The 25,195-nt window shown below is 29.7% G+C and overlaps 2 protein-coding genes and 1 long non-coding RNA gene across 4 annotated transcripts in view; 2 read left to right on the top strand and 1 right to left on the bottom strand.

The window, feature by feature from the left end:
- LOC111678241 (hexosaminidase D) overlaps nucleotides 1-3,747 on the bottom strand; it is a 39,054-nt gene extending 35,307 nt beyond the window's left edge. For both annotated transcript variants that reach the window (XM_046949803.1, XM_046949804.1), the window contains exon 1: nucleotides 3,600-3,747. The gene's annotated coding sequence lies outside the window, so the exon portion shown is untranslated. The remainder of the gene's footprint in view (nucleotides 1-3,599) is intronic.
- Nucleotides 3,748-5,463: 1,716 nt separating this feature from the next.
- LOC124419529 lies at nucleotides 5,464-13,598 on the top strand. The gene is made up of 3 exons (XR_006940671.1): nucleotides 5,464-6,686; nucleotides 6,756-6,901; nucleotides 13,204-13,598. It is a non-coding gene; the product is annotated as an uncharacterized LOC124419529 (long non-coding RNA).
- A 228-nt stretch (nucleotides 13,599-13,826) lies between these two features.
- LOC111688561 (single-stranded DNA-binding protein 3) lies at nucleotides 13,827-16,008 on the top strand. Its single transcript, XM_023451071.2, has one exon. It carries the CDS (start codon nucleotides 14,524-14,526, stop codon nucleotides 15,844-15,846), a length of 1,323 nt encoding a protein of 440 aa, XP_023306839.1. The 5' UTR covers nucleotides 13,827-14,523; the 3' UTR covers nucleotides 15,847-16,008.
- Nucleotides 16,009-25,195: the final 9,187 nt, after the last annotated feature.

The raw sequence follows: 25,195 nt of genomic DNA, 5'->3' as shown, positions 1-25,195 counted from the left end.
AGTTCTGTTCTAGTTCTGTTCTAGTTCTGTTTTAGTTCTGTTCTAGTTCTGTTCTAGTTCTGTTCTAGTTCTGTTCTAGTTCTGTTCTAGTTCTGTTCTTGTTCTGTTATAGTTCTGTTATAGTTCTGTTATAGTTCTGTTATAGTTCTGTTCTAGTTCTGTTCTTGTTCTGCTCTAGTTCTGTTCTAGTTCTGTTCTAGTTCTATTCTAGTTCTGTTCTATCCCTATTCTAGTTCTGTTCTAGTTTGAAGCGAACATCCAACTGAATAAGTTGCATGGGTAACGCAATATAACTTTTAATAATTCCATGGCTATCGCAGTATCCGCCGCAAAGCTCACAGATTAGTGTTGCAATATCATTTGTATGATTGTGTAAGTATGTATCGTTAAGATGAAGTTGGTTTGAGTATGATGAAAAGCGGATTTAAATGTTGCTTATTTTATTTTTTACTTTCACTTGTACACGGAAACTTAGTCTTGTATAAAGTTTGCCAAATAAGAAACCAACAGCACTTGATTGCAGGTACAATATAATTTTTATTTTCTTGCTCTTTCGTCAGAATTGTTGCTCCACAAACGGAAGAAATCACGTGTTTGTGAAACATTAAAGATTTAAAAAAAGAACAAACAGATTAGTTGGATAATTTATGGAAGACATGCAGCAACTCCTCTATTTATTTTGTGGTTGAACGGCAAGTACTAGATAAAAACTAATTTTAGGACTTATTTTAGGGATTTAAAAGAATTTATTAAAATATTTCTTGCAACACAAGCAACAAGAAAAGGTGGAGCTATTTTTCCTTAACTTTTATATACATGGTATTGAGTGGCAGTATAGCTGCCCTTGCAGTTGTAACAATAAAAATTGAAGAGTTGAAACAAAGAAAAAATAAATTATAATGAAACGCCAGAGGGTGTTTACGTGTTGATTGCAGTTTGTTGAAAGACAAAATCTGTGTTAAATGTTAGAAGGAAACTGCTGATGCATACTTACATACATACATAGATACACTCATACAAACGTGCCATTGTTAGGGAAAAGATCTCTGTTTTTAGCATTGTCAAGGGATTATAAAATCCTCGTTTTTATTTCTGAACATACTGCACTTGGTCACACTCATTGTTTAAAACAAAGAGCTGGCGAAACTTTGGATTTTACTTGGGATTAACAAGATAAATCTGTCTTGTGGCAGTACATAATAGCAGAAGAAAAAATTATAATAACACATGTGACTGAAGACCACAATTATATGTTTTTTGAAATTATTTTAGAAATTTATGTGTTTGTTTGTGTGTGGTACTAAGTGTCACTACACTTGCAGAGACTAATTAGCCTACTTAGAAACAATTTACAGAAATTTCCATGTTTAAACAATAGAGGCGTCAGTGATTTAAAGCTTAAAGCACTTTTAGAAATAAAAACTAAATTCACAGCGAGATACGTTTAGAAAGCAAACTCAAAGTTAATACATATGAAAGATTTTCAGTTCTAGTTCAGTTCTAGTTCAGTTCTAGTTTAGTTCTAGTTCTGTTCTAGTTCAGTTCTAGTTCAGTTCTAGTTCAGTTCTAGTTCAGTTCTAGTTCAGTTCTAGTTCAGTTCTAGTTCTAGTTCAGTTCTAGTTCAGTTTTAGTTCAGTTCTAGTTCAGTTCTAGTTCAGTTCTAGTTCAGTTCTAGTTCAGTTCTAGTTCAGTTCTAGTTCAGTTCTAGTTCAGTTCTAGTTCAGTTCTAGTTCAGTTCTAGTTCAGTTCTAGTTCAGTTCTAGTTCAGTTCTAGTTCAGTTCTAGTTCAGTTCTAGTTCAGTTCTAGTTCAGTTCTAGTTCAGTTCTAGTTCAGTTCTAGTTCAGTTCTAGTTCAGTTCTAGTTCAGTTCTAGTTCATTCTAGTTCAGTTCTAGTTCAGTTCTAGTTCAGTCTAGTTCAGTTCTAGTTCAGTTCTAGTTCAGTTCTAGTTCAGTTCTAGTTCAGTTCAAGTTCAGTTCTAGTTCAGTTCTAGTTCAGTTCTAGTTCAGTTCTAGTTCAGTTCTAGTTCAGTTCTAGTTCAGTTCTAGTTCAGTTCTAGTTCAGTTCTAGTTCAGTTCTAGTTCAGTTCTAGTTCAGTTCTAGTTCAGTTCTAGTTCAGTTCTAGTTCAGTTCTAGTTCAGTTCTAGTTCAGTTCTAGTTCAGTTCTAGTTCAGTTCTAGTTCAGTTCTAGTTCAGTTCTAGTTCAGTTCAGTTCTAGTTCAGTTCTAGTTAAGTTCTAGTTAAGTTCTAGTTAAGTTCTAGTTCAGTTCTAGTTCAGTTCTAGTTCAGTTCTAGTTCAGTTCTAGTTCAGTTTTAGTTCAGTTCTAGTTCAGTTCTAGTTCAGTTCTAGTTCAGTTCTAGTTCAGTTCTAGTTCAGTTCTAGTTCAGTTCTAGTTCAGTTCTAGTTCAGTTCTAGTTCAGTTCTAGTTCAGTTCTAGTTCAGTTCTAGTTCAGTTCTAGTTCAGTTCTAGTTCAGTTCTAGTTCAGTTCTAGTTCAGTTCTAGTTCAGTTCTAGTTCAGTTCTAGTTCAGTTCTAGTTCAGTTCTAGTTCAGTTCTAGTTCAGTTCTAGTTCAGTTCTAGTTCAGTTCTAGTTCAGTTCTAGTTCAGTTCTAGTTCAGTTCTAGTTCAGTTCTAGTTCAGTTCTAGTTCAGTTCTAGTTCAGTTCTAGTTCAGTTCTAGTTCAGTTCTAGTTCAGTTCTAGTTCAGTTCTAGTTCAGTTCTAGTTCAGTTCTAGTTCAGTTCTAGTTCAGTTCTAGTTCAGTTCTAGTTCAGTTCTAGTTCAGTTCTAGTTCAGTTCTAGTTCAGTTCTAGTTCAGTTCTAGTTCAGTTCTAGTTCAGTTCTAGTTCAGTTCTAGTTCAGTTCTAGTTCAGTTCTAGTTCAGTTCTAGTTCAGTTCTAGTTCAGTTCTAGTTCAGTTCTAGTTCAGTTCTAGTTCAGTTCTAGTTCAGTTCTAGTTCAGTTCTAGTTCAGTTCTAGTTCAGTTCTAGTTCAGTTCTAGTTCAGTTCTAGTTCAGTTCTAGTTCAGTTCTAGTTCAGTTCTAGTTCAGTTCTAGTTCAGTTCAGTTCAGTTCAGTTCAGTTCTAGTTAAAGTTAATTTAAAAATACCATTTTTGATGTATACAATTAGAAAATGTTATTCGTATTTATTTTTTTATTATTTCTTTGAAATGTTATAATACCAATCCAAATTTTAAAATTAACGCTCTTAATTGCACATATGTAAACAATCTAAAATGTGTGGCATCTCTGTAAAAACACAACTCTGTCCAATTTAACTTCAACCCACCACTTGATAATATAAATAGCAAGAGACAACACTATATTTCCTCATAAATTCTTTTAAAACTAACGGTTTAACTGGCGTTTGAAAATAAAAAATAAAGCCTGAACATGGCAACTCTTAGCAACAGCAGAGAAATGAAAACAACAACAAAATAAAATTTTTACAAAAACAAGAAAAAATGTAAACAGAAAAATGTACAGGGACCAATATCCAGACAAAAAAGTATATGATGTACATATGTATGTACAAAAAGAAAATCAAGCAGATGCTTGATACATTTTTGCAATTAAAACTTTAACTTGAACATAAAACTTACCAGATTATTAATTGTCTTCTATTTTATTTGTTCTACACTTTTTGTTTCACATTTATTTATTATTTTCATTAAATAAAAAGCCCAAAAGTTAAACACTATCAAAATACAACACTGTTTTGCAAGAAGAAAATTGTACTAAAGAAAGATAAAGAAAAAATTTTGCAAATTCTTTTTTGTGTTTGTTATTTATAATGTCTTTCTCTCTCTCTGGCTGTGCATGGAAAACAATTAAAAATAGAGTGGAAAAAATGCCGGGAGTTAAACAAGCAAATGACAACAACAATAATATATTTTTTTCTTATAAAATTGTGCAATAGAGAGAGACAAATATATAGGGTCATTAACCAATAACCTGTTTATTACCGTAACGAATGCAAACAACAGAAATCAATATATTAGTCAAGTGATGGGAAATTAGATAAAAGAAGAATATGAGAAAACTTAATTGATAGGTAGCCAGATGGGTTCTTTGTGTAAGAAAGTGTGGATATTTAAAAGTTTTGGGAATAAATGTTTGAAAATATATATATTTATATATATATATATATATATTATATATATATATATATATATATATTATATATATATATATATATATATATATATATATATATATATATTATATTATATATATATATATATATATTTATATATATATATATATATATATATATATATATATGAATATATTTAAGATAACACACGTTAACAAAATAATTAAAAATGACGACTAGCAGAACATATTATACTTTTCTAAAGTTTTGATCACATTCATGTTATAATTTGAGGAATTATAACAGTGGAGAGACACCTCCGTTTTTAAAAGCTGGAAAAATTTCTAAGGATTCTTAAATAGAGGTTTATAAACTTTCAGATAATATTAATATAGGTAAATTCTTATTTTTTAGCGTCTCAAATTTGGCTAAAATTTTTAAATTTCAATACGAAAACTAAAAAAATATCTGAGGACGTTTAAATAAAGGTTTATAAATTTTCAGATAACATATTAGATATTTGGGGAATTATAACAGTTAAAAGAAACCTTCGTTTTAAAGAGCTGGAAAAATTTTTTAAGGATTTTTAAATAAAGGTTCATAAACTTTCAGATAATATTAATATAGGTAAATTCTTATTTTTTTAGCGTTTCAAATTTGGCTAAAATTTTTAAATTTCAATACGAAAACTGATGTGGCGGATATTTTTTTTATGTTAGATTCGAAAAGAGCACTGCCCAATCTTTTAGAAAACTATAAATTGCTATCTATCTATCTATCTATCTATCTATCTATCTATCTATCTATCTATCTATCTATCTATCTATCTATCTATGTAATTTATCTTAGTATATCCTTCTTGTCAAATTTAATATTGATTTTCATTTGCCCTAACTACCACATAGGCATAAGTTCCAACAAACTCTGGCAACTCTTTAGCAATTACGAATATGAGAAAATAAAGAAGCAACAAAAACAAAAACCCAATTGGAATAAAACAGACAAAATCTTTAAAAAATACTAATATTAACAACAACACTATAAATTTATAATATTAGATTTAAAAGTAATTAATTTTTTTTTAATTTTGAAAACTTTATAAAAATGTTTAACCTTTTTAACATATAATTTAATAAATATTAAACAATTTTGTTGTAAAACTCTAAGAGTAGACAAAATTTTCTACTTAACCTTTGCATACATATTAAAGTGCGTGCAAAAGAGACAACAGCACTGTCAAACACTCACTCAGTATGTAAATTACAATTTGTCAAACAAAATAAACACGAAAAAAGGTAAAACAAATCTCTAGATTTTTGTTGTTGTTGTTGCTGTCGTTTTTTCTTGTATGAGAGCTGTCTGTTGGTGTGTGTATGTGCAGTTTTATGAGTGTTGTCCTCCATACGCCATTTAACGCGAGACGCACTTGTAGCGAAAAAGTACCGATAAAAGAAGTTTTCTCGAATAGAAGAAACATTTTACTGGAAAAAAATACTAAATTAAAAAAAAAAGAATTTGCTAAAATTTCAACAAAAGATATTAATGAGAAATAAATTGAAATTGTGAACAAAAAGTGTTAGTAAATTAATAAGCAAAAAAAAGGAAGGAAAATTTACAATGGAAATGTGTAAAAATGCAATTGTATCGTCGTACAAAATATATCGATGAAATTTTCATATTGAAGCAAAAAATTATTAATGTGATTTGTCTTCGTCGTCCTCGTTGTTGTCGTCTTCTTCGTTATTATAGTCAACGTAGTAGTAGTTGTAGAAGTGGACGAGTTAGAGAAGACGAGAATAAAATTGTAGTAAAGAAGCATATAGGAAAAATTAACAAAAAAATAAAATTACCAAAAAAAAATTATCAGAAATAAACGTATTCAAATACATAAGCAAATCTGCAACAACAACAAGAAAAACAACAATAAATCGAAGAAATCAACTTTGTAGTGTTGTTATAGGTTTTTAAAATACAAAATTTTTTCGTGCGGTGTAAAGTGGGGTAAAGCTCACAAAGTATTTGTGTATATGTGATAAAGAGAGAGAGAGAGAACGAGAGTTGAAATAAAAGAAAAAAGTGTACTAGCAAACAAACAGAAAAAAAGAAACAAGAAAAAGAAGACAAATCTGTAAAAAACATTCAAAATTATTTAGTGGAAGTAGCTAGAAAAAAGAGAATTGAAAATAAAAGAAGTTTAATTTTTAAAGGGCGAGGGAAACAGTAAAAAAGAAGAGCACTACCACCAACTACCATAATAATAATAATAATGACAACAATAATAATAAAAAAGTAAAAGAAGCAGCAGCCTCAGTTTTATTATAAAAAATGTGAAAAAATTGCAAAAAAACAAATTAAAATATAAAATCAGGAAATAAATAACGCAAAAATCTAATACAAACGTAAAAGTTGAAAAAAAAGCTATTTAAACTAATTTTTTATTAATAACTAAGAAAAAACAAAAAAAGTTGAAACCTAATTCACGTTGAAAAAAAAACGCGCCTTTTAGCTTTTCAAAACCACTGTCAAATCTAATTAATTAAAATAACAAAAACAACCACAAAAGAAATTGATTTTTTATAAAATATCTTTACTGGTAATATTTGCTTGAATTTTGTGTTAAAGCAAAAATAATTAAATCATTTAATTAAAATTGTTTTTGTAGTTTAATAACAACAGCAACAAATCATAAACCACGTTTGGAGTTTTATTGCTGCAATTATAACACTTTTGGTCTACAATATTTAACAAATGCTAAATATTTCTTCTTAAATACATTTGTTGTATTTATCTTTAAAAATAGATACCAAGGTTTGTAAACAATAACATCAAATCAATAATAATTATTATTTTAACAGAGTTTATGTTTTTTTTTTTGTCATTTACTTTTATCATTTGAGTTGCCACCTGTTATTATTTGTTTTGCAACACAGTTCAACAAATTTTGTAATCCAAAGACCATAATAGTTAGGGTTCTATAAATCGACTTTCGAATAATCGAACAATTGACTTTTTGTCGAAAAAAGTCGAAGTCGACTATTTTGTTCCAAAAAAGTCGATAACTCGATTATCGTCTATGAAAAAAGTCGAAAAGTTGACATTGTAAATAAAAATCGAAAAAAGTCGAAAAGTCAGAAAAAGTCGAAAAGTCGGGAAAAGTTTTAAAAAGTCAAAAAGTCGAAAATAGAAAGAAGTCGAAAAAAACTCAAAAAATTGCAACAAATAGAAAAAATATAAATAATTTTTTTTTTAATAATAATAATAATAATAATAATATAATGATAAATGGCAACATTATAAATTTACGCTTCTGGCAACTTTATAAAGTCGAAAAAAGTCGAAAAGTCGACTATTTATAAAATATTAAAAGTCGAAAAATCGACTTTTAATTAAATGAAAAAAGTCGAAAAACTTTTAACTAAATGCAAAAAGTCGAAAAGTCGACTTTTCATAAAATGCAAAAAGTCGAAAAGTCGACTTTTCATAAAATGCAAAAAGTCGAAAAAGTTGACTTTTCGTTTCAACTATAGAACCCTAATGATAGTATGTTTTTCTAAAGAATTAAACGAATCCGGCGTCCATATTTACCCATCAGATCAGTTTTTCATATTTTTTACGTAAAAAACGTTTTTGGCTATAATGGCGTGAAGATACTAAATATTTATTGGTTCCAATCTGTCGATATTAATATTCATGTAAGACCTGATTCACACTAGGAAACTTTTTTTTGGGAAACTTTTGATTTTTGTGTGTAAAAGAAAGAGAAAGAAATATCAACCATCTCTAACTCAAAACAAAAAAAAAATCAAAAAATTTCTCATTAAAAGTTTCCCAGTGTAAAAGTTTCCCTTCTCAGACAAATTCGATTTCACAACTGTTCAACCCTTTATGTTCCTATTGAAAATATTTACGATCGGTGCATTATTTCACCTAGCCCCTAAATATATAATTGAACCCCCCGAAAAGGGCTTGTAAACTTTTTGATCAAACTACAGATAATTCAACGGACATGATCTTCTATGGTACCGTAGACGAAGCCTATTGAAAATGGTTAACATCGGTGCATAATTTCAACTAGCCCCCATACTACTTGACCCACCGAATATGACTTTAAGTTCATAACTATGTTAAATATACTCGTATCTCGATAAAAAGCTACAAAACCAAGTTCTACACTAGCCCTGATGACCCTCATGAACTCTATAATTCTAGGACTTCATTTGACCTTAGCCCATATAAAAAACCCCCTTTCGAAATTTGACTTAAATGTCTACAGTTTTATTCAACAATAAATGGCTTAAGTATATCTGAGGCAAGATGCAATTCAACTTAAATGTTTTATTATAAAAAACTTAATCACATTTTACTTTCTGTAACATGTATAGGGTATTATATGGTCAGCCTCGCCCGACTATAATTTCTTATTTCTTTATGTACATGTAGCCGTCACAATGCATACGTCAAACTCTTGTGCACGAAATACAAAAGTGGAAAAATGTTTTACTTTGGCGTACGAAAATGTGAAAGAAAATTAAAACAAAAACAAAACTGTCAAAATTATTATTAAAAAAAACAATGTTTAAATTATTTGTTAATTATTTTTTTATATTTATTAAATCGTATAGAATTATTTGTTCATACTTTGTCAACGCAACGACTGAACATTACTTTGTTAACGTTACGTAGCTGTCAGTCTCATTTGAATGCAAAGTATTGTATACCAGACTTTGTTAACGTTACGTAGTGAAGGGTAGTCATCTTGACGGGATGCAAAGGCTTAAGTGTGTTGACCCATGCAGGCCGTACTAGATAGGGTCACCCATACCAGAGGGGCTCATGGCGAGCACTTACTAAGAACTACAACTCCCCCCAAAATCTGGTAGCGTCTGTTTCTCCCCTATGGGGCGGCTACCAGATCTCTTGGGTCTGCCGGGTGTTTTTCCCTTTTCGTGGCTGAGAGGGCAAACCCAAAGGAGGGGAAACCCAAATCCAACGAATGCCTAAAGAAAGCAACCCCGATGAAAATTCGGCCAATTCCCCTGTCTTGGGTACTGCTAATTTATGACTGTTCCGCACGATTAAAATGATCATATATGCACTCATTTTCTGATCATAAATGATACATTCGTCGCCAGGAAAATGGTTCTCTATCCGCGACACTTCTAAACCAGCCGTTTATGAGCAACACTTCTCATCAGTTCTGACTCATTTTTAAATCGTTTTTAAGATGTCAATGAGCCCAATTACTGATCGTTTTAGAGTTATTTTCGAATTATATTATTATAGTCTTTTTTGGGCCTTTTCTGAGCAATTTTTATGTTTGTTACAGACTTCTGAATGCGCGAAATATAATATAACTACAAAACTCATTTTAGGCCACAGAAAATTATTTGGCAACACTTTTTTAAGAGTATTTTCTGAGCCCCGTTTTTTTTAAAGTTTTCAAGTAATTTTTAAATGCAAGCATTGATGATCCTTTGCAAACAAAAACAATTACATATGCAACCATTTTAGATCTTCCAACTGATTGAAATATGATCACAAAATAAGTTAGTAAAATTATCATATTTCAAACACCAGGTTCATCAATTTTTGATTGATATACATTTTGTTATTGTTTTTTTTTTTAAATTCAGTTTTCAATCATATATCGAGATCAATTTCGACTCAGTTTACTGATTAATCATTCAATAATCTTCCAAATGCTTGCTCTGGGATATATTTTCACCTTTAGAAATGTAAACTTTGGTCTCTGGCTTTGGATTTGTTTTTTAAATTTTGTTGACCAGTGTAATTATTGAACAATTTTCAGATACCACCGTAATAACCTACATACATATGTAGGATAGGAATTTTTATTTGTTAATTATAAACAAATATTAACAGGTGGCAACTTGCGGCAAAAAAAAAAACATAAACTTAAAAATGTATTATATATTTTTATACCCATACACCACTTTAGTGGGAAGGGAGGGTATATAGAGTATGTGCTGATGTTTGTAATGCACAATAATATTGATCCTATACCCACCTTAAAGTACAAGATCTTTTTTCTATTGTCCTAGGGACGAAGCCTATTGAAAATAATTAAGAATAGTCCATTATTTCACCTAGCCCCATACAACTTAACACTCAAAATAGGGATTGTCGATTTTTCTGAAATTTTAAACAGTGTGTTCCTGTATGTCAAGAAAGGTATGGATAACTTTGACATCCAAAATGGGCGGAATAGCTATAGTGGGTGTGAAACCTTCCCAATGAAGAAAATATTATATTAGTATAGCTGAAAAAATATAACAAATAGAGTCCTCAAATTTTATCAGAAAAAAGCGGACTAGCAGTATGGAGGACTACCAAGGGCGGACTTTCATTAGGGGGGGGGGGGGGGGTAAAGAACATCCATATAAATTAAATATAAAAATTCGTTTTTTTTTTTTTTGGAAACTATTAGAGCTGGAATCGTCCACATTTCATTAGTGGGGCTTGAAACCTCTGATATGAATTAAATTCAAAAATAGTATATCCAGACGAAACTTTCACACCACATCTCTCTTGATTCATATCTTAAAAGAAAATTGAAACAATCACAATAAATTCTTACGTAAAATAACGTTTGTATTTCCATTATATGGACTGATTTAAAAGTGGAGTGTAAGACTAAATTCTCTATTATATGTACATAATTTTAAAATCATTATTTGTACGCTCTTTAAAAAAATTATGACATACTACGATACAACTGTACAACACCGATTGTGAATTGGACAAATATATTTGGTTTGAAATTGTACAAATAAAAAAACATAATTTGCTATTGAAAATTTTAGTACGTGTACATATATGTTCCTATTTATAAAATACTAAATTTACGTGAACATTCTATAAGCTGGGATTAACGGTTGTCAGATCTTATAATGTTTTCAAAAATATATTTAGAAAATGTTTAACAGTCATGTGAACAAAACAAGTTTTTTGACAGAAAAATCATTGCCGACAAGTTTTTAAGACAAAAATTGTAAGTTGACACGGTTGTAAGAATTTTGTCAGAAAATTTCTTGAAAATTTTAATGTATTTAATATGTATTTATAAAATACTAAATTTAGGTGAACCTTCTATAAGCTGGGATTAACGGTTGTCAGATCTTACAATGTTTTCAAAAATATATTTAGAAAATGTCTAACAGTCATGTGAACAAAACAAGTTTTTTGACAGGAAAAACATTGCTGACAAGTTTTTAAGACAAAAATTGTAAGTTGATACGGTTGTAAGAAATTTTCTGACAATTTTGTAAGATCTTACTAGAGTGTAATATAGCTAACCTAAAATGCAAAAAAATTATTACTGACAAGTTTTAAAGACCAAAATTGTAAGTTGGCACGATTGTAAGACATATTCTGAATATTTTTTCTGACAACATTGTAGGATTTAGCTTAACTAATATGCATTTAATTATTGCATATTTTCAGTAATTTTTGAGTTAATTACTTTTGAATTACTTTACAAAATTCTAGGCAACCCTAAAAAATTATAATTTGTTATTTCACTCTCTCTCTCTCTCCCTCCGTCTTTGAATTCTCTCACTAAATTTGTAATCTAAAATAAGGCTAGCATTTCAAAATGTATTAAATTGTAGCGATTTTAATAAAAAATACAAATATTAAGCTTTAATGTTTGACACGCAGTCCAATCGGAAATAAAAATTCCACATGAAGTTTTAACTTCTCATTGTTATACTTTTCGTGAGCAGGATGTATATCTAAATATGTAAAATTGTTTTATTCCATTAATGTATAAGATGTACTTTTTGGTCAAATAGGTTTTGGCCGACAAAGTATATAAGTTTATCATTCCGTTTGTTGTTTCCACAATATACCTAATTTTCAATACCCGTAAAGTTCGTACATATACCTGTACATGTATGTATATTTTGGATCCTAAAAGGAGACGATTAAGTCTTCTTCGTCTCTATGCCTATGAAATCAATTTTCTGATTCATAATCTTTAATAATTCTAGTCAACATAGCTATAGTTACTTTGTAGGACCACAAATTATATTTTTAGAAATTACAAACCAATTGACAGACTTCTCATTCAATTAAAAGCACTAAGGTTTTTCATTTAAACGCTTAAGTTTCCCTTTTGGGCAAGTTTATTTGACTTGTTTTATGAAACTCCTTTTTAAATTCTGTTCAATTAAAGTAATGTTTTAGAAAACAATGTCAAACGAAATTATAAAAGAAATACAAAATTTTCCATACGTTAAAAAGTGATTAATACAGAACGGATTTTATAAATGCACAATGGGACTCTTCAAGTTTGCCAGTTTAAATAGTTGCTCTAACTTTCTCATACAAATGGAAATATGCACAAGTTGCACAGTTTGCGAGGGCTTTGAACGTTTAAAGGAAGACCTTTCTTATAAGTTTAGGCAAATAATTTTTTACTCGTTTTCCTATTATCAATGTAAATGACTCATGTAAACAACGATTAAGCATAAACAGTCGGTCTTGACCGTATAATAACCTATATCTGTTAGTATGACCTTCAAATTATTTTCTGTGTGGGCGCTAATTCGACTTAGAAAGTGATTTTGAGGCAATTGGTATAACATCGAAACTTTTTGCGATCAGATCGAAAAATCTAATAAGCATTTCTTAATAACACATCGTTTGTCACATTGTTATCACTGTGTTTAAACAGTTTTACCCTGGTGCGTATTTGCCTTTAGAAGACCTACAAAATTACATTAAAACTTTTGCTATCGGATCATTAGTTTAGGAGTAGTTACGCATTTCAATCTGAAAATGCGTTTTTTGCACATTTCTCGCAATGTGGAAAATCAAGTTTAAAAATGTTTACCCTGGCCCATATTTTGTCTATAGAAATTGCCTTTAAAAGGTCTTTGAAATGACATCGAAACTTTTGCGATCGTATTATTAGTTTAAAAGTAGTTATGAAAAATCTAATTAGCATTTCAATCTAAAAAAACGCTTTGTTCGCCACATTGCTCGCACTGTACATTTTTGGCAATTCTCTCATTGTATCATTATTCTCATCTTCAATTTTATTTTCATATTGAATTTTTGCCTTCTTTTTTCTTCTATATTTTCAGTTTGCGAAATACACGCACACACACACACAACAAAACCATTAGCGAAAAAAAACAAACGTCACACAACCAAAAAGGGGGAAATTGGTGTGAGTGAAAGAGTGAACAAATCAACACCATAGAAATAACAACAAAAACATAAAGCAGAAAAAAATAACACACATACAGCGAAAAAAAAACAACATACGAGGTGGTTGTTCAACAAAAAAGTAGCGAATACGAAGAAGAAGCAGCAGCAACCACAGCAACAACAAAAGTAGTAATAAAAAACAACAACAATATTATACAAAATACACAAGCAAAAGAAACGGTAAAACGAAGAAGCAGCAGCAGCAGATACAAGAAGACAAATATGAACTAAATTTGTTGTTTTATTTTCTTGTATTTCTGAACGAAAATTAACAAAAAAGAAAAGTAACTGAACGGCAGAGACCGAGAAAGAGATACACAAAGAGAGTGAAGGAAAAAAAAGAAACGAAACGAACGTATAATGAAATATAAAATCATTTTTATTGTAAAAAAATGAAGCAAAAGTAAATTTTTTGATGGTACGCAAATTTTAACAAAAAAAATTAAATAAAAAAACGAAAATATAATTTCAAAGAGTATACACACAATAAATATTAAACATAAGTAAAAAAACAACACAATATTGAATTAAAAATTATAATTAAAGCAAATTGTTGGAGAATTGTAAAAAAAGAAAATTACACAAAATTTTGTTCAAAAAGTTAATAAAAATTTCTAAAAATGCTGGATGTTATAGAAACTAGGAGAACGGCTGCGTGAGCAGACGATACTCTCTTATCCATCCAAACATCCCCCCACAAAAAACACTAACGTGTGCCTGCTACCTGCGTGTGTGTGTATGAATGACGGTGGAGCAGCTCAACGCCAGCAAAAAGAATTAGCGGCCACAGCAAGATTATCTATCTTCTCTACATTTATTGAAAGTATTTAATAAAAAATACGAAAAAAAACTATAGCAAAGAAAATAATAAAAACCAACACAAAACGTAACGAAAGAAAGAAAAACCTAAACTAAAAACTACTTACTGGAGTTGAAAAAGAAGATAAAACAAAGTGAGCGCCAATTAATAATAAATAATTTTAAAGAAATCTTCAAAACACAACAACAACAAGAACACCAGCTACATCAGCTGGAAAGGAAAAAACAACACATAAAAAGGAGTAGTTGAAACAAACAACCACAAACTTTAGTAAATAAACTCACACACCAACCAATTAACCAACAAACCAACCAAGATAAATAAACCCACAACTTGACATCACACATTTTCGTTGCAAACCAAATATAACAAAATGTATGGCAAATCGAAAACGTCGTCGGTGCCTTCAGATGCTCAGGCCCGTGAAAAATTAGCTCTATACGTGTACGAATACCTGCTGCATGTGGGAGCTCAAAAAGCTGCACAAACTTTCCTCTCCGAAATCAGATGGGAGAAAAACATAACATTGGGCGAACCACCAGGTTTTCTACACACATGGTGGTGTGTCTTCTGGGACCTATACTGCGCTGCTCCTGAAAGACGTGACCAGTGCGATCACTCATCAGAGGCTAAGGCCTTCCACGATTATGGTTTTGTTAGTTCGGGCTATGGCGTCAACGGAATTGGCCCCGGAGGTCCTCACAGTGCTGGTGGTCCAGCGCCCAGTCCACTCGGACAGATGCCACCCGGTGGCGACGGTCCCATGGGACCAGGCGGTCCAATGGGAGCGAATTTCTTCCCCAGTTCAACGATGAGACCTTCTCCACCAACACATGCGTCAAGTCCGCAGCCCCCACCATCACAAATGATGCCGGGTCAGCCACCATTTATGGGTGGACCACGCTATCCCGGTGGTCCGCGACCCGGTGTGCGTATGCAAGGTATGGGTAATGAATTTAATGGTCCGCCCGGACAACCCATGATGCCGAACAGTATGGATCCCACGAGGCCGGGTGGCATGGGTCCCATGAATCCTCGCATGAATCCGCCCAGAGGACCAGGTGGCATGGGCCCCATGGGTTATGGTGGACCAGGTGGTATGAGAGGTCCAGCACCCGGACCAGGTGGCATGCCGCCCATGGGTATGGGCGCCGGTGGCAGACCACCGCAATGGCAGCCTAATGCAACAGCACCTATGAATGCGTATTCATCTTCTTCGCCTGGCAACTACGGTCCCGGACCAGGTTCAAATGGTCCGCCAGGCCCCGGCACGCCCATCATGCCCTCGCCACAAGATAACACACAAGCGGGCCCTGGTGGTCCTGGCGACAACATGTACTCGCTAATGAAACCAGAATTCCCCATGGGCGGTGGACCGGATGGTGGTGGTGGCGGACCCGGCGGCATGGGTCCCATGGGTGGCGGTCCAAACTCAATGGGCCCTGTACTTAATGGTGGTGCCGGCGATGGCACCGGTCTTGATGGTATGAAAAACTCACCAGCCAACGGAGGACCCGGTACGCCCCGCGAAGATTCGGGAAGTGGTATGGGTGATTATAATCTGGGCGGCTTTGGAGGACCAGGAGAGAATGATCAAACGGAATCGGCGGCTATACTCAAAATCAAAGAAAGTATGCACGAAGAAGCGAAAAGATTTGAAAAAGATTCAGAGCATCCTGATTATTTTATGCAATAACCGCCCGGACAAAATATACCACCACCAACCCCAACACCACATTCTACAATACAAACACCACAACAATTACAGCAGCAGCAACCACATAGTAACTCCTCCATCACCTCCTCCTCGACATCTACAAACAGCTCCTGCCCCTCGTACAGCAGTTATCAACAGCAACAAAATACAAACACCTGTACAAGTGGTGTTACAAATGATGATGATAATGATGACGAAACGACTGCAGCAGCCGCCGCTGCCGCAGCAGCAGCAGCTTTACAAGCTGTTAGCATGATGAATACTACAATTAAAGATCCCTCTCATGCAACATCGGCGTCAGCGGCTTCAACTCTTACCACGGCCATGCTACAGCATTTATGGTCATCTATGGCAGCAGCCACAGCAGCTGCAGCCTCCAAACAACAAGAAAAATTCTTAGATACTTAAGAAACGTATAAACAAAATTAATGTATGATTCCTCTTCTCTTTAATCTAAAACTACAAGAACAACCCTACTTTCTACTATCCAAACCACTCCACTCCATTACACTATAAAACAATCTCCAAGAGAAACCCTAAGATGATAAGGATCACAATAATGATGATGATGAATGTTACTGTAATCTCTTCTCTCAAAATACATTGGAAACAGTTGAAGAAGTAAAACAAACATTTTTAACATAAGCAGCAAAGAATAGAAACAAAAAAATTATTACTGGTAAATGGCATTAAACAGAAAAAATTAAATATTTTTTTATTTTAATTTTTAATTATTATTTTTATTTTGTAAATTAATTATTATTTGTTTTTTTGTTTTTGATGATGAGAAAGAAAACACTTTAAGAAAACAACATAAGTGAAAAAAAAACCAAGCAAAAACAGAAAAAAGTAAACCACAACAACAATTATTAATTATTATATTATATAAAAATTAAGCCTAAAAATTATATATATATATAAAGTTTTATAAAACATAAAGAAAAAACACAAAAAAATAAATAAATTATTTCAAAAATATTACAAAAAAGAAACCAAAACCATTACATCCATTTATATAGATAAAATAGAGTAAAATATACATATTAGAATAGACTACCAGTTAAACTATATTCATAGATACGATTCGAAACAAAAACTTTACATTTTTCCAAAACATTCACAAAACGATAGGCCACCAACAATACTAAACAGGGACTAAGTTGGGGAATTGAGAAAAAAGGTTGAATATTAAGAAATCCTAGTTAATTTATAGGTCGAATGGGGTGAAAGAAGAATTAAATATCACAAGTAAATTTTCGTTCCCACTACAATTGGATCTCCGCTTCGAAACGACCCAATTCTCAATCGGCCAAAGATTGTCAACTTAGCGAGAGCTGTATCAACCGAAAGTTTTTTTCACCAGGGAAGAACATCCAGTTACAGCCAACATGTTACAACAGCAAGTAAATTTTGAAATGCAAAACATTATAGAAAAATCTAATAGAAATTTTTTAACATTTTCCAAGTTAATTTTAAAGTTTGTAACTGTTTTCAGGTTAACGACTAGCGAATCAATCACCCGATTGTTGTCACAATTCGCCGGACTGTGGCGATCGTTATTTTCTGGTGTAAAACAACTTTTTGTTGCTACATCTGTTGCTGAGTTTTTAAAATTTGTTTACGGAATATGTTGATGATCCTTTTGTTGTAGGAACAAGGCGATTAGTTAGTTTATTTTGTTTGTTAGCTTAACCAGTCAATTTAGAAGGAAAACAGTTTTCCTTTTTTCATTCGGTATCTCACACATTTTTCAATTAACTTATTATTATTATTTCCATATGACACAGCTGTCTTCTTCTTGTAGAAAACATTCATTATAGAATGATGACAAATCTTGACATTTTCTTGTATTTTGTTGTGTATGGCATTACTTTTAAGTTGTGCTCAAAAATATGAAGTATTTGTTGTTACATCTACCTCGAAAAAGAATTTGTTGTTAAATATTTCGTTTAGATTAATTAAACTTTTTTTATTAATTGGCATTTGATCCTCGAGTCAAAAAAAAAAACCGATCTAAAGTTTATCTAACATGTTAGATGTTAACTTGCAAGTGTGCTGAGTTTAAAATCTCAAAAGCAAGCAGTTTCTCTTGTTACGTGTATGATTCATACATTCTAATATAAGTTCCAAAAGGTATGTATATAGCAAATGGATTCATTTTGCTCAAGGACAAGGCCTTAATATGGGCTATGGACTTTTGTCCATATATGTTTCTTGCTTTAGTTAGATAGCATAGAGAGTGATTACGTGTAATCTAGTTTGCAGATATACTTGATGCCTTAAACAAGTGGAAATATAAGCGTCCATTGTGTGTCACCATTTTGTCCAAGGATGGGGTGTTATATAAAGAAATTACTTTCATTTTTTAAACCATTACAATTTTTTTAAGAGCGGGTCTCTTACTCCTCAGTTAAACTAGGCTTTACTTGCTGTTATATTAAACTCGGAACAAATTTAGGCGGACTTTAACCTATGATTGTGTTTTTCAGTTTTAGATTTAAGCTCAGTTAACTTTGTTAGTATTGCCAACTTTTCACTCAAAAACATAAACAATCAACAGCTGCTTTTAGCAAACAATACTTTTGTAAAATGGAAAATTTTGGAAAAAAATTTAAAACAATAATAAATAAAACAAAACAAATCAGAAAATTGCAATTTACTTAAAATATTAAGTTTTTGTTCTTTTGAAATCATTGTTTTATTGCTTTTGTTAATTGTGTTTTCCAACTTATAACTTAAGTTTAATTGATCAATAACACTCAGTTAAACTAAGATAATAAGTAAGATTACTGTTTACTGAAAAACACAAAACATATATTAAACTAGAATGTAGATTATCTTCATCTGAAAAACCCGCCCTAAGAACAGTTAAGTTAAAAAGAGTCAGTTTTTAGGTTAACGATTATTGATTAGATTAAAATTTATCTTAGATTGTTGTATTTGAAAAAAAGCAAGAATTACTCAAGACAACAAAGTTAAAAAAAATCGAAACCATAGTATACATTGCTAAAGGCTTGTCTCCAAATGAATTAAAATTTTATTTTACGGCAAAAAGTTTATCGTACGATATCTTTCCAAATGCACAAGATTACTCTGAATAAAAAAACTCCCTGGAAGTTTGTTTCCTCTACTATACATAAAGCATACAAAAGGGAACAAACTTCTGGGGTTAAGTTGTCTCAAAGAAGGACAAGGATATGACAGAGGTTAAATCTTTATGTTTAAGGGCTGTTTTTTCTGTTAAAGATAATCTTCATTCTTTGTTTAAACCTGGTTTAATATATGTAATCAGTTACTTATTAACTGTGTGTAATTGACCAATTAAACTTAAGTGCGAACACGCAATCAACAAAAACAATAAAATAATGAATTCGGAAGAAGAAAAACTTAATATTTTATGTAAATAGTATTTTACTGATTTCTTTTATCGATATTATTACTATTTTAAATTTTTTCAAAAATGTTACTGTTCATTGTTTATATTTTTAACTGAAAAGTTGGCAATACTAAGTTTACTGATCCTAAATCCATAACATAAAAACACAACCATCGGTTAAAGTCGGCCTAATTTTGTTCCGAGTTTAATCTAACAGCAAGTTAAAACTAGTTTAACTGAGTAGTAAGAAATCCGCCCTAAGTCAACAGACAAGACTTTCAGTTTTTAGGGCAACATATTACAAAAACTTAATCCGATAGCACAGGAGATTTGAGAGGAGATTCGAATTTAACTAAACTGAGTACTAATTGTCTCTTAAACTTTAGCTGAAAACACGGCTCTTAATTGCTTGTATGTTTTATAATTTGAAAATTTTTCAAAATTCAATGAATTAAGAAAAAATTGAGGTTTTTTTTATATTCAGAATAGATGATTTTAAAAAATTTTCTACAAAGTAGCTAAGTTGATATTTTTTCATTAGGGTGGCATGGTAAAAGGTTGTTTTAAACTTAGTCCTTGTTTTTTTGAAACAGAAAACTTAAAAATAAAAATTATACAACAATAAAAAAAGGACCATTTCAAAAAAAAAAACCTAAACTTTATAAAAAAAGAGTATTAAACAAAATTGTGTACAGTTTCCTTAAATCATTATAAAAGAATAAAATTAATGTTTCTACAGCAGAAAGAAAAAAACAAAAAATTGTATTATAAAAAAAAACTAAATTTAAAATTCTCAAACTTTCATAAACAAAACTAACACACTAAATTTTGTAAAAAAACAAAAATTAAAAATTTCTTAATATCTAGGTACTTATTAATAAATTTAAATTTAAAAAATTAAAAAACAAACATTTATATATAAATAAATTAAAAACATAAATCCTTTCTTGGCTTTCATATTACATATAAAATTTATATAGTGAAAATAGAAATCGCAAAACATTTTTGTAATATACATATTATAATAAAAAATATATAATTAAAACTTAATTTTAGTTTCTAGCAGAGTTTAGGGAGATTTATTATTTTTTTTTCTTTTTCCTTGATATTAAATATCTTTATAATTATTATTTTTTATTTATTTATTTACTTTTTAAACTCTGTTAGGAAATCAGAAAAAAAATAATGTAATGAAAATATTGTACAGTTTTTAAAATGTGATTGGTGTTTGTATTGTTTTTTATATAAAATTAAACATATAATTTAGGGGTGTTTGTGTAGATGTAGATGACTTTTTTTAAGTTTTTGAAATTTAAAGTAAATTATTTGAGCAAATTCTTTAGGAAATTTTTGAACCTAAACAAATCCCAATTAATATTAAAATAAGTTAAAACTTAAAATTAAATTGGGTCTGGTTTTGTAAGTAGAACTTTAAACAGTAATTAATAATCACACTAGTTAATCTAAGCAGAATTTTTAATCTATTGTTTAGTTTGTGTACTATTTTTTGTAATTTTGCAGTATTGCCATACTCAACAATTGAAAATGTCACTAGTGGCTATCAAAAACAATGAATGTTTTGTTACGAAAGAAGAAGACAGTTGTGAGAATTAAAAAATAAGAAAAATTTAAATAATATTAAAAAAAATATAAAAACTACATTATTAACAAAACAAAAACTAACATTTAGTTAAAATATAGTTTAAACAGAATATATTGAGCAAAAAAAACCCACCTTAAGAGGCAATTTTCTGGTTAATGACACAGGCCAACATATTTTCAAATCAATGACCAAGGTATGCTTTTCTCTAAAGGATTGAGAAAGTCGAAAAATATTTCTCCAAGGACGAGTTTCTTACTACTCAGTTAAACTAGGCTTAACTTGCTGTTACATTAAACTCGAAACAAATTTAGGCGGACTTTAACCGATAATTGTGTTTTTCAGTTATGGATTTAAGTTCAGTTAACTTTGTTAGTATTGCCAACTTTTCACTCAAACATATAAACAATGAACAGCTGAGTTTTGCAAATATTTCTTTTGTTAAATGTAAAATTTAAAAAAATATAAATAAACATTTAAAACTGTAATAATATCGAAATAAAATATTATTATTTTTTGCAAGTGAAAAGTTGGCAATACTAACAAAGTTAAACTGAACTTAAATCAATAACTGAAAAACACAATCATCGGTTAAAGTCCGCCTAAATTTGTTCCGAGTTTAATCTTACAGCAAGTTAAGCCTAGTTTAACTGACTACTAAGAAACCCTCCCTTAACAATACATATTATTTGTTTTAAATTTAAGTTTTCATTAACTTTCATATTACATATACAATTATCTTCTTTTTTTATAAAACATGCATTGTTTTGATAACGTTTTCTGTTGTTTTGTATGGTAACACTACAAAGTTTAATCTTGTAGTCAAAAACATCAAAGACCTGATTCATACCTGGGATACTTTTGTTGAGAAACTTTTGATTTTGTGTGTGAGAGAAAGAGATGGTTGATATTTCTTTCTCTCACACACAAAAATCAAAAGTTTCCCAAAAAAAAGTGAACCAGGTCAAAAGGGATTAACATCAGAATCAATTTATATTTATAGATTAACTAATCTGATTATTAATAATTGCCAACTCAAAACCTGGCTCTTAAAAAAATATCTTGTAAAGAGCTCCCTGAGTACATTAAATTCAAAATATTATATATTTCTGCAAAAAAAAACGGTTTTGCCCCCTTTCTCTCTCTCTACCCCTCGCCCCTACACAATATATTGAGAGTAGTTAAAAAAAACTCATAAATATATATATTTATGAGTTTTAGTAGAGTTTTTTTTTCTAGAAAATTAAAAGAAATACAATTTTTATATGTAATTGATGATATTTGTTATTTAACTAAGGTCAGGTTTTACTATTAGAGATAATCCGCGTATATGCTTTGTTTAAAACTAGGACAACAAAATTTGAGAAAAGTCAAAGTCAATGTACATAAAATGACCTTAAAATGTCTAAACTTTAGGACCGCTCGATAAAGTGGTTGAGAAGTTTAAAGACCGAGGACTTTTATCTCTGGTTTAAAAAATAACTGAACTTAATACCAATAAGGGCGGGTTTTTTCAGATAAAGATAATCTACATTCTTTGTTTAAACATAGTTTAATATATGTTTTGTGTTATACTGTAAACAGTAATGTTACTTATTATCTTAGTTTAACTGAGTGTTATTTTGGTCAATTAAACTTAAGTTATAAGTGAGAAAACACAATTAACAAAAAAACAATAAAACAATGATTTCGGAACAACAATAACATAAGTAAATTGCAATTTTATTATTTATTTGGTTTTATTTATTGTTGTTTTAAATTTAAAAATTTTCCAAAGTTTTTCATTTTACAAAAGGATTTTTTGCAAAAAACAGCTGTTCATTGTTTATGTTTTTAAGTGAAAAGTTGGCAATACTAACAAAGTTAAACTTAAAACCATTACTGAAAAACACAATCATCGGTTAAAGTCCGCCTAAATTTGTTGTGAGTTTAATCTAACAGCAAGTTAAGCCTAGTTTAAGTGAGTAGTAAGAAACCCGCCCTAAAGCAAACAAAGCTTTAGGTATTTTATTTAAAATTTTGAAAATGTGATTAGAAAATTCGATTTTCTAAGCTTGCTTGTTGTTTTAATAAAAATATTAGTTATTTTTTTTATAAAATTTCCAAAAAAAAAAATAAATTTAATTATAAAAAATCATCAATTACATATAAAAATAATAAAAAAAGAAATATCAATAAGTTAATCTATTATAATAATTGTACAAAAAGTTTAATTATTTATACAATATGTTTTTTTTTATAAAATCATAAAAAAATATAAATTATATAAAAATATACATAACTAAACAAAACTAATATTATTTACATATAATTTTATGTTTTTTTGTATTTATAAATGAAAACTATATTTTAATATTAATATTTAAAAAAAATATTAAAAAAAAACTTTAAAAAAGAAGTTATAAAATTAAAAAAAAAGAAAAAATTTAAATGTATAAGATTTTTAAAATAAAAATAAACTGTTTTATTAGTTTGTATTTTAGCAAAGCAAAGTCTAAATAATTTTCTAAATGTGTTTCTTTTTTTTTAATACAAATATTAATTTTCTTTTCATTAAAAAACATATTATAATATACTTTTCATATTAAATCAAAAAAGAAATTATATATATATTATATACAAATATTATTTTAAAATATATATTATACATACTAATAATAAATAATAACAATTTCTATATATACAATACCTTATATTAAAAAAAAATAAATAATAATAATTATAATTATTAAAATAAAAACAAAAAAAAAATAATAATGGGAATTTTGCTAAAAGTAAATTATTATTTATAAAATAATATATAGTATATATAAAACAAAAAATAAACAATATAAATAAAACAAAAAAAATTGCAAAATAAAATTTTTTTGAAAACAAAAACCGCAACCCCAAAAAAATTAAAAACAAAAAAAACAGAAAAAAACAAACTTAAATAATAAATAAGTATAAATAAATAAAATTAAAAAAAACACATAAAAACTAATTATAATTAATAATTTAAATATAAAAAAATGTTTAAATAAGTATTTTAGTGTTAATTATACAATTAAAATAATAAAAAAAGGAAAAGTAAATAAAATTAAACAAAAAAACCTTTAAACATTTCACATACACACATGAAAACAACTTTACATCCGAAAAACAACAAACCATACTCACACACACCACACTCACACTTAATAAGAAAAAAAGCAACATGTAAACAAAAACAAGAAAAAAACAAAATTGACAGCAGCCTCTCATAATGATGTTGATAATAAAGTTAATGTCATTATTATGATATTTTTATGCAAACATACATACAGTTCTTACATATAACATACACATACACATTTATACATACAAACATATAAATATTCAGCTAGCACAACAACAACAAAAACAAAACAATGACAATGATGTTAAAAAACATTAATAATAATGATGACGATGATGATGAATAAATGAAAGATTGAATGAATGGTCATACAAAATAAAACATTATAAAAAAAAATGAATAAAGTTTTAAAACAACAACAACAATATTTGTAAAAAGTAAAGAAAAAAAAACGAAATGGTGTTTTATTTTTAGAAAAAAGTGTAAAAGGAGGAAGTAAAAGGTTAGCAAAAATTTCTTCTTAAATCATTATTTTGCTCAGCAGTGAAAATGTGCAGTCTATGAGTCTATTATTGGTCGATGGATGAAATTGTTTAATAATCTATGGACTAGTCTATTGACTATTCTATTGATTATTTATGTAATTGACTATTTAACTGACTATTCTATAGACTAGTTGAATGACTATTATAAGGATTATGCTTTGTATACACGGTTGTTAGATCTTACAACGTTGGCAATAATACTGGCAACATACAAATTTTGTCTTGGAAAACTATCGGTAACGCTTTTTCTAACAGCGTTGCAAAAGAAAATTGTAAATTCAGACGATTTTTAGATATTTTCTGAATATTTTACTGACAACGTTGTAAGATTTGACAACCGTATATCACGGCTTTTAGTCTATAGACCAGTCGTTTAAGTAATTATGGACTAGTCCGTTTCACTATTCTATCGATTAGTCGTGAAGCGAAAATTAGCAGTCTTTGAGCTAGTTTATTGACTGGTCGATGGACCAGTCTAGTACTCAAGTTGTGGTGGATGTTAATGGTGGCGATTTCAAGATGTTTAATCGAAAAGACCGAAACCCATATCGTCATCTTCAGATTCGGATTCTTCCTTCTTTTCTTCTTTCTTGGCTTCTTCCTTTTTATTGAGTACTAGTGGTGGCCGGACCGCGTTGCTGGATCATGATGGACATGTATTTACATAAGAATCTATAGATCTCTCAAATTTTAAAATAATAATAATAAGT

This window comes from Lucilia cuprina, chromosome 4 (assembly GCF_022045245.1).
Source record: "Lucilia cuprina isolate Lc7/37 chromosome 4, ASM2204524v1, whole genome shotgun sequence".
NCBI classification, from domain to species: Eukaryota; Metazoa; Arthropoda; class Insecta; order Diptera; family Calliphoridae; genus Lucilia; species Lucilia cuprina.
This window is presented reverse-complemented; position numbering and strand designations above follow the sequence as displayed.

Coding starts and splice junctions, on each gene's coding strand:
- LOC111688561 (XM_023451071.2), top strand. CDS start 14,524: ATGTATGGCAAATCGAAAACGTCGTCGGTGCCTTCAGATGCTCAGGCC.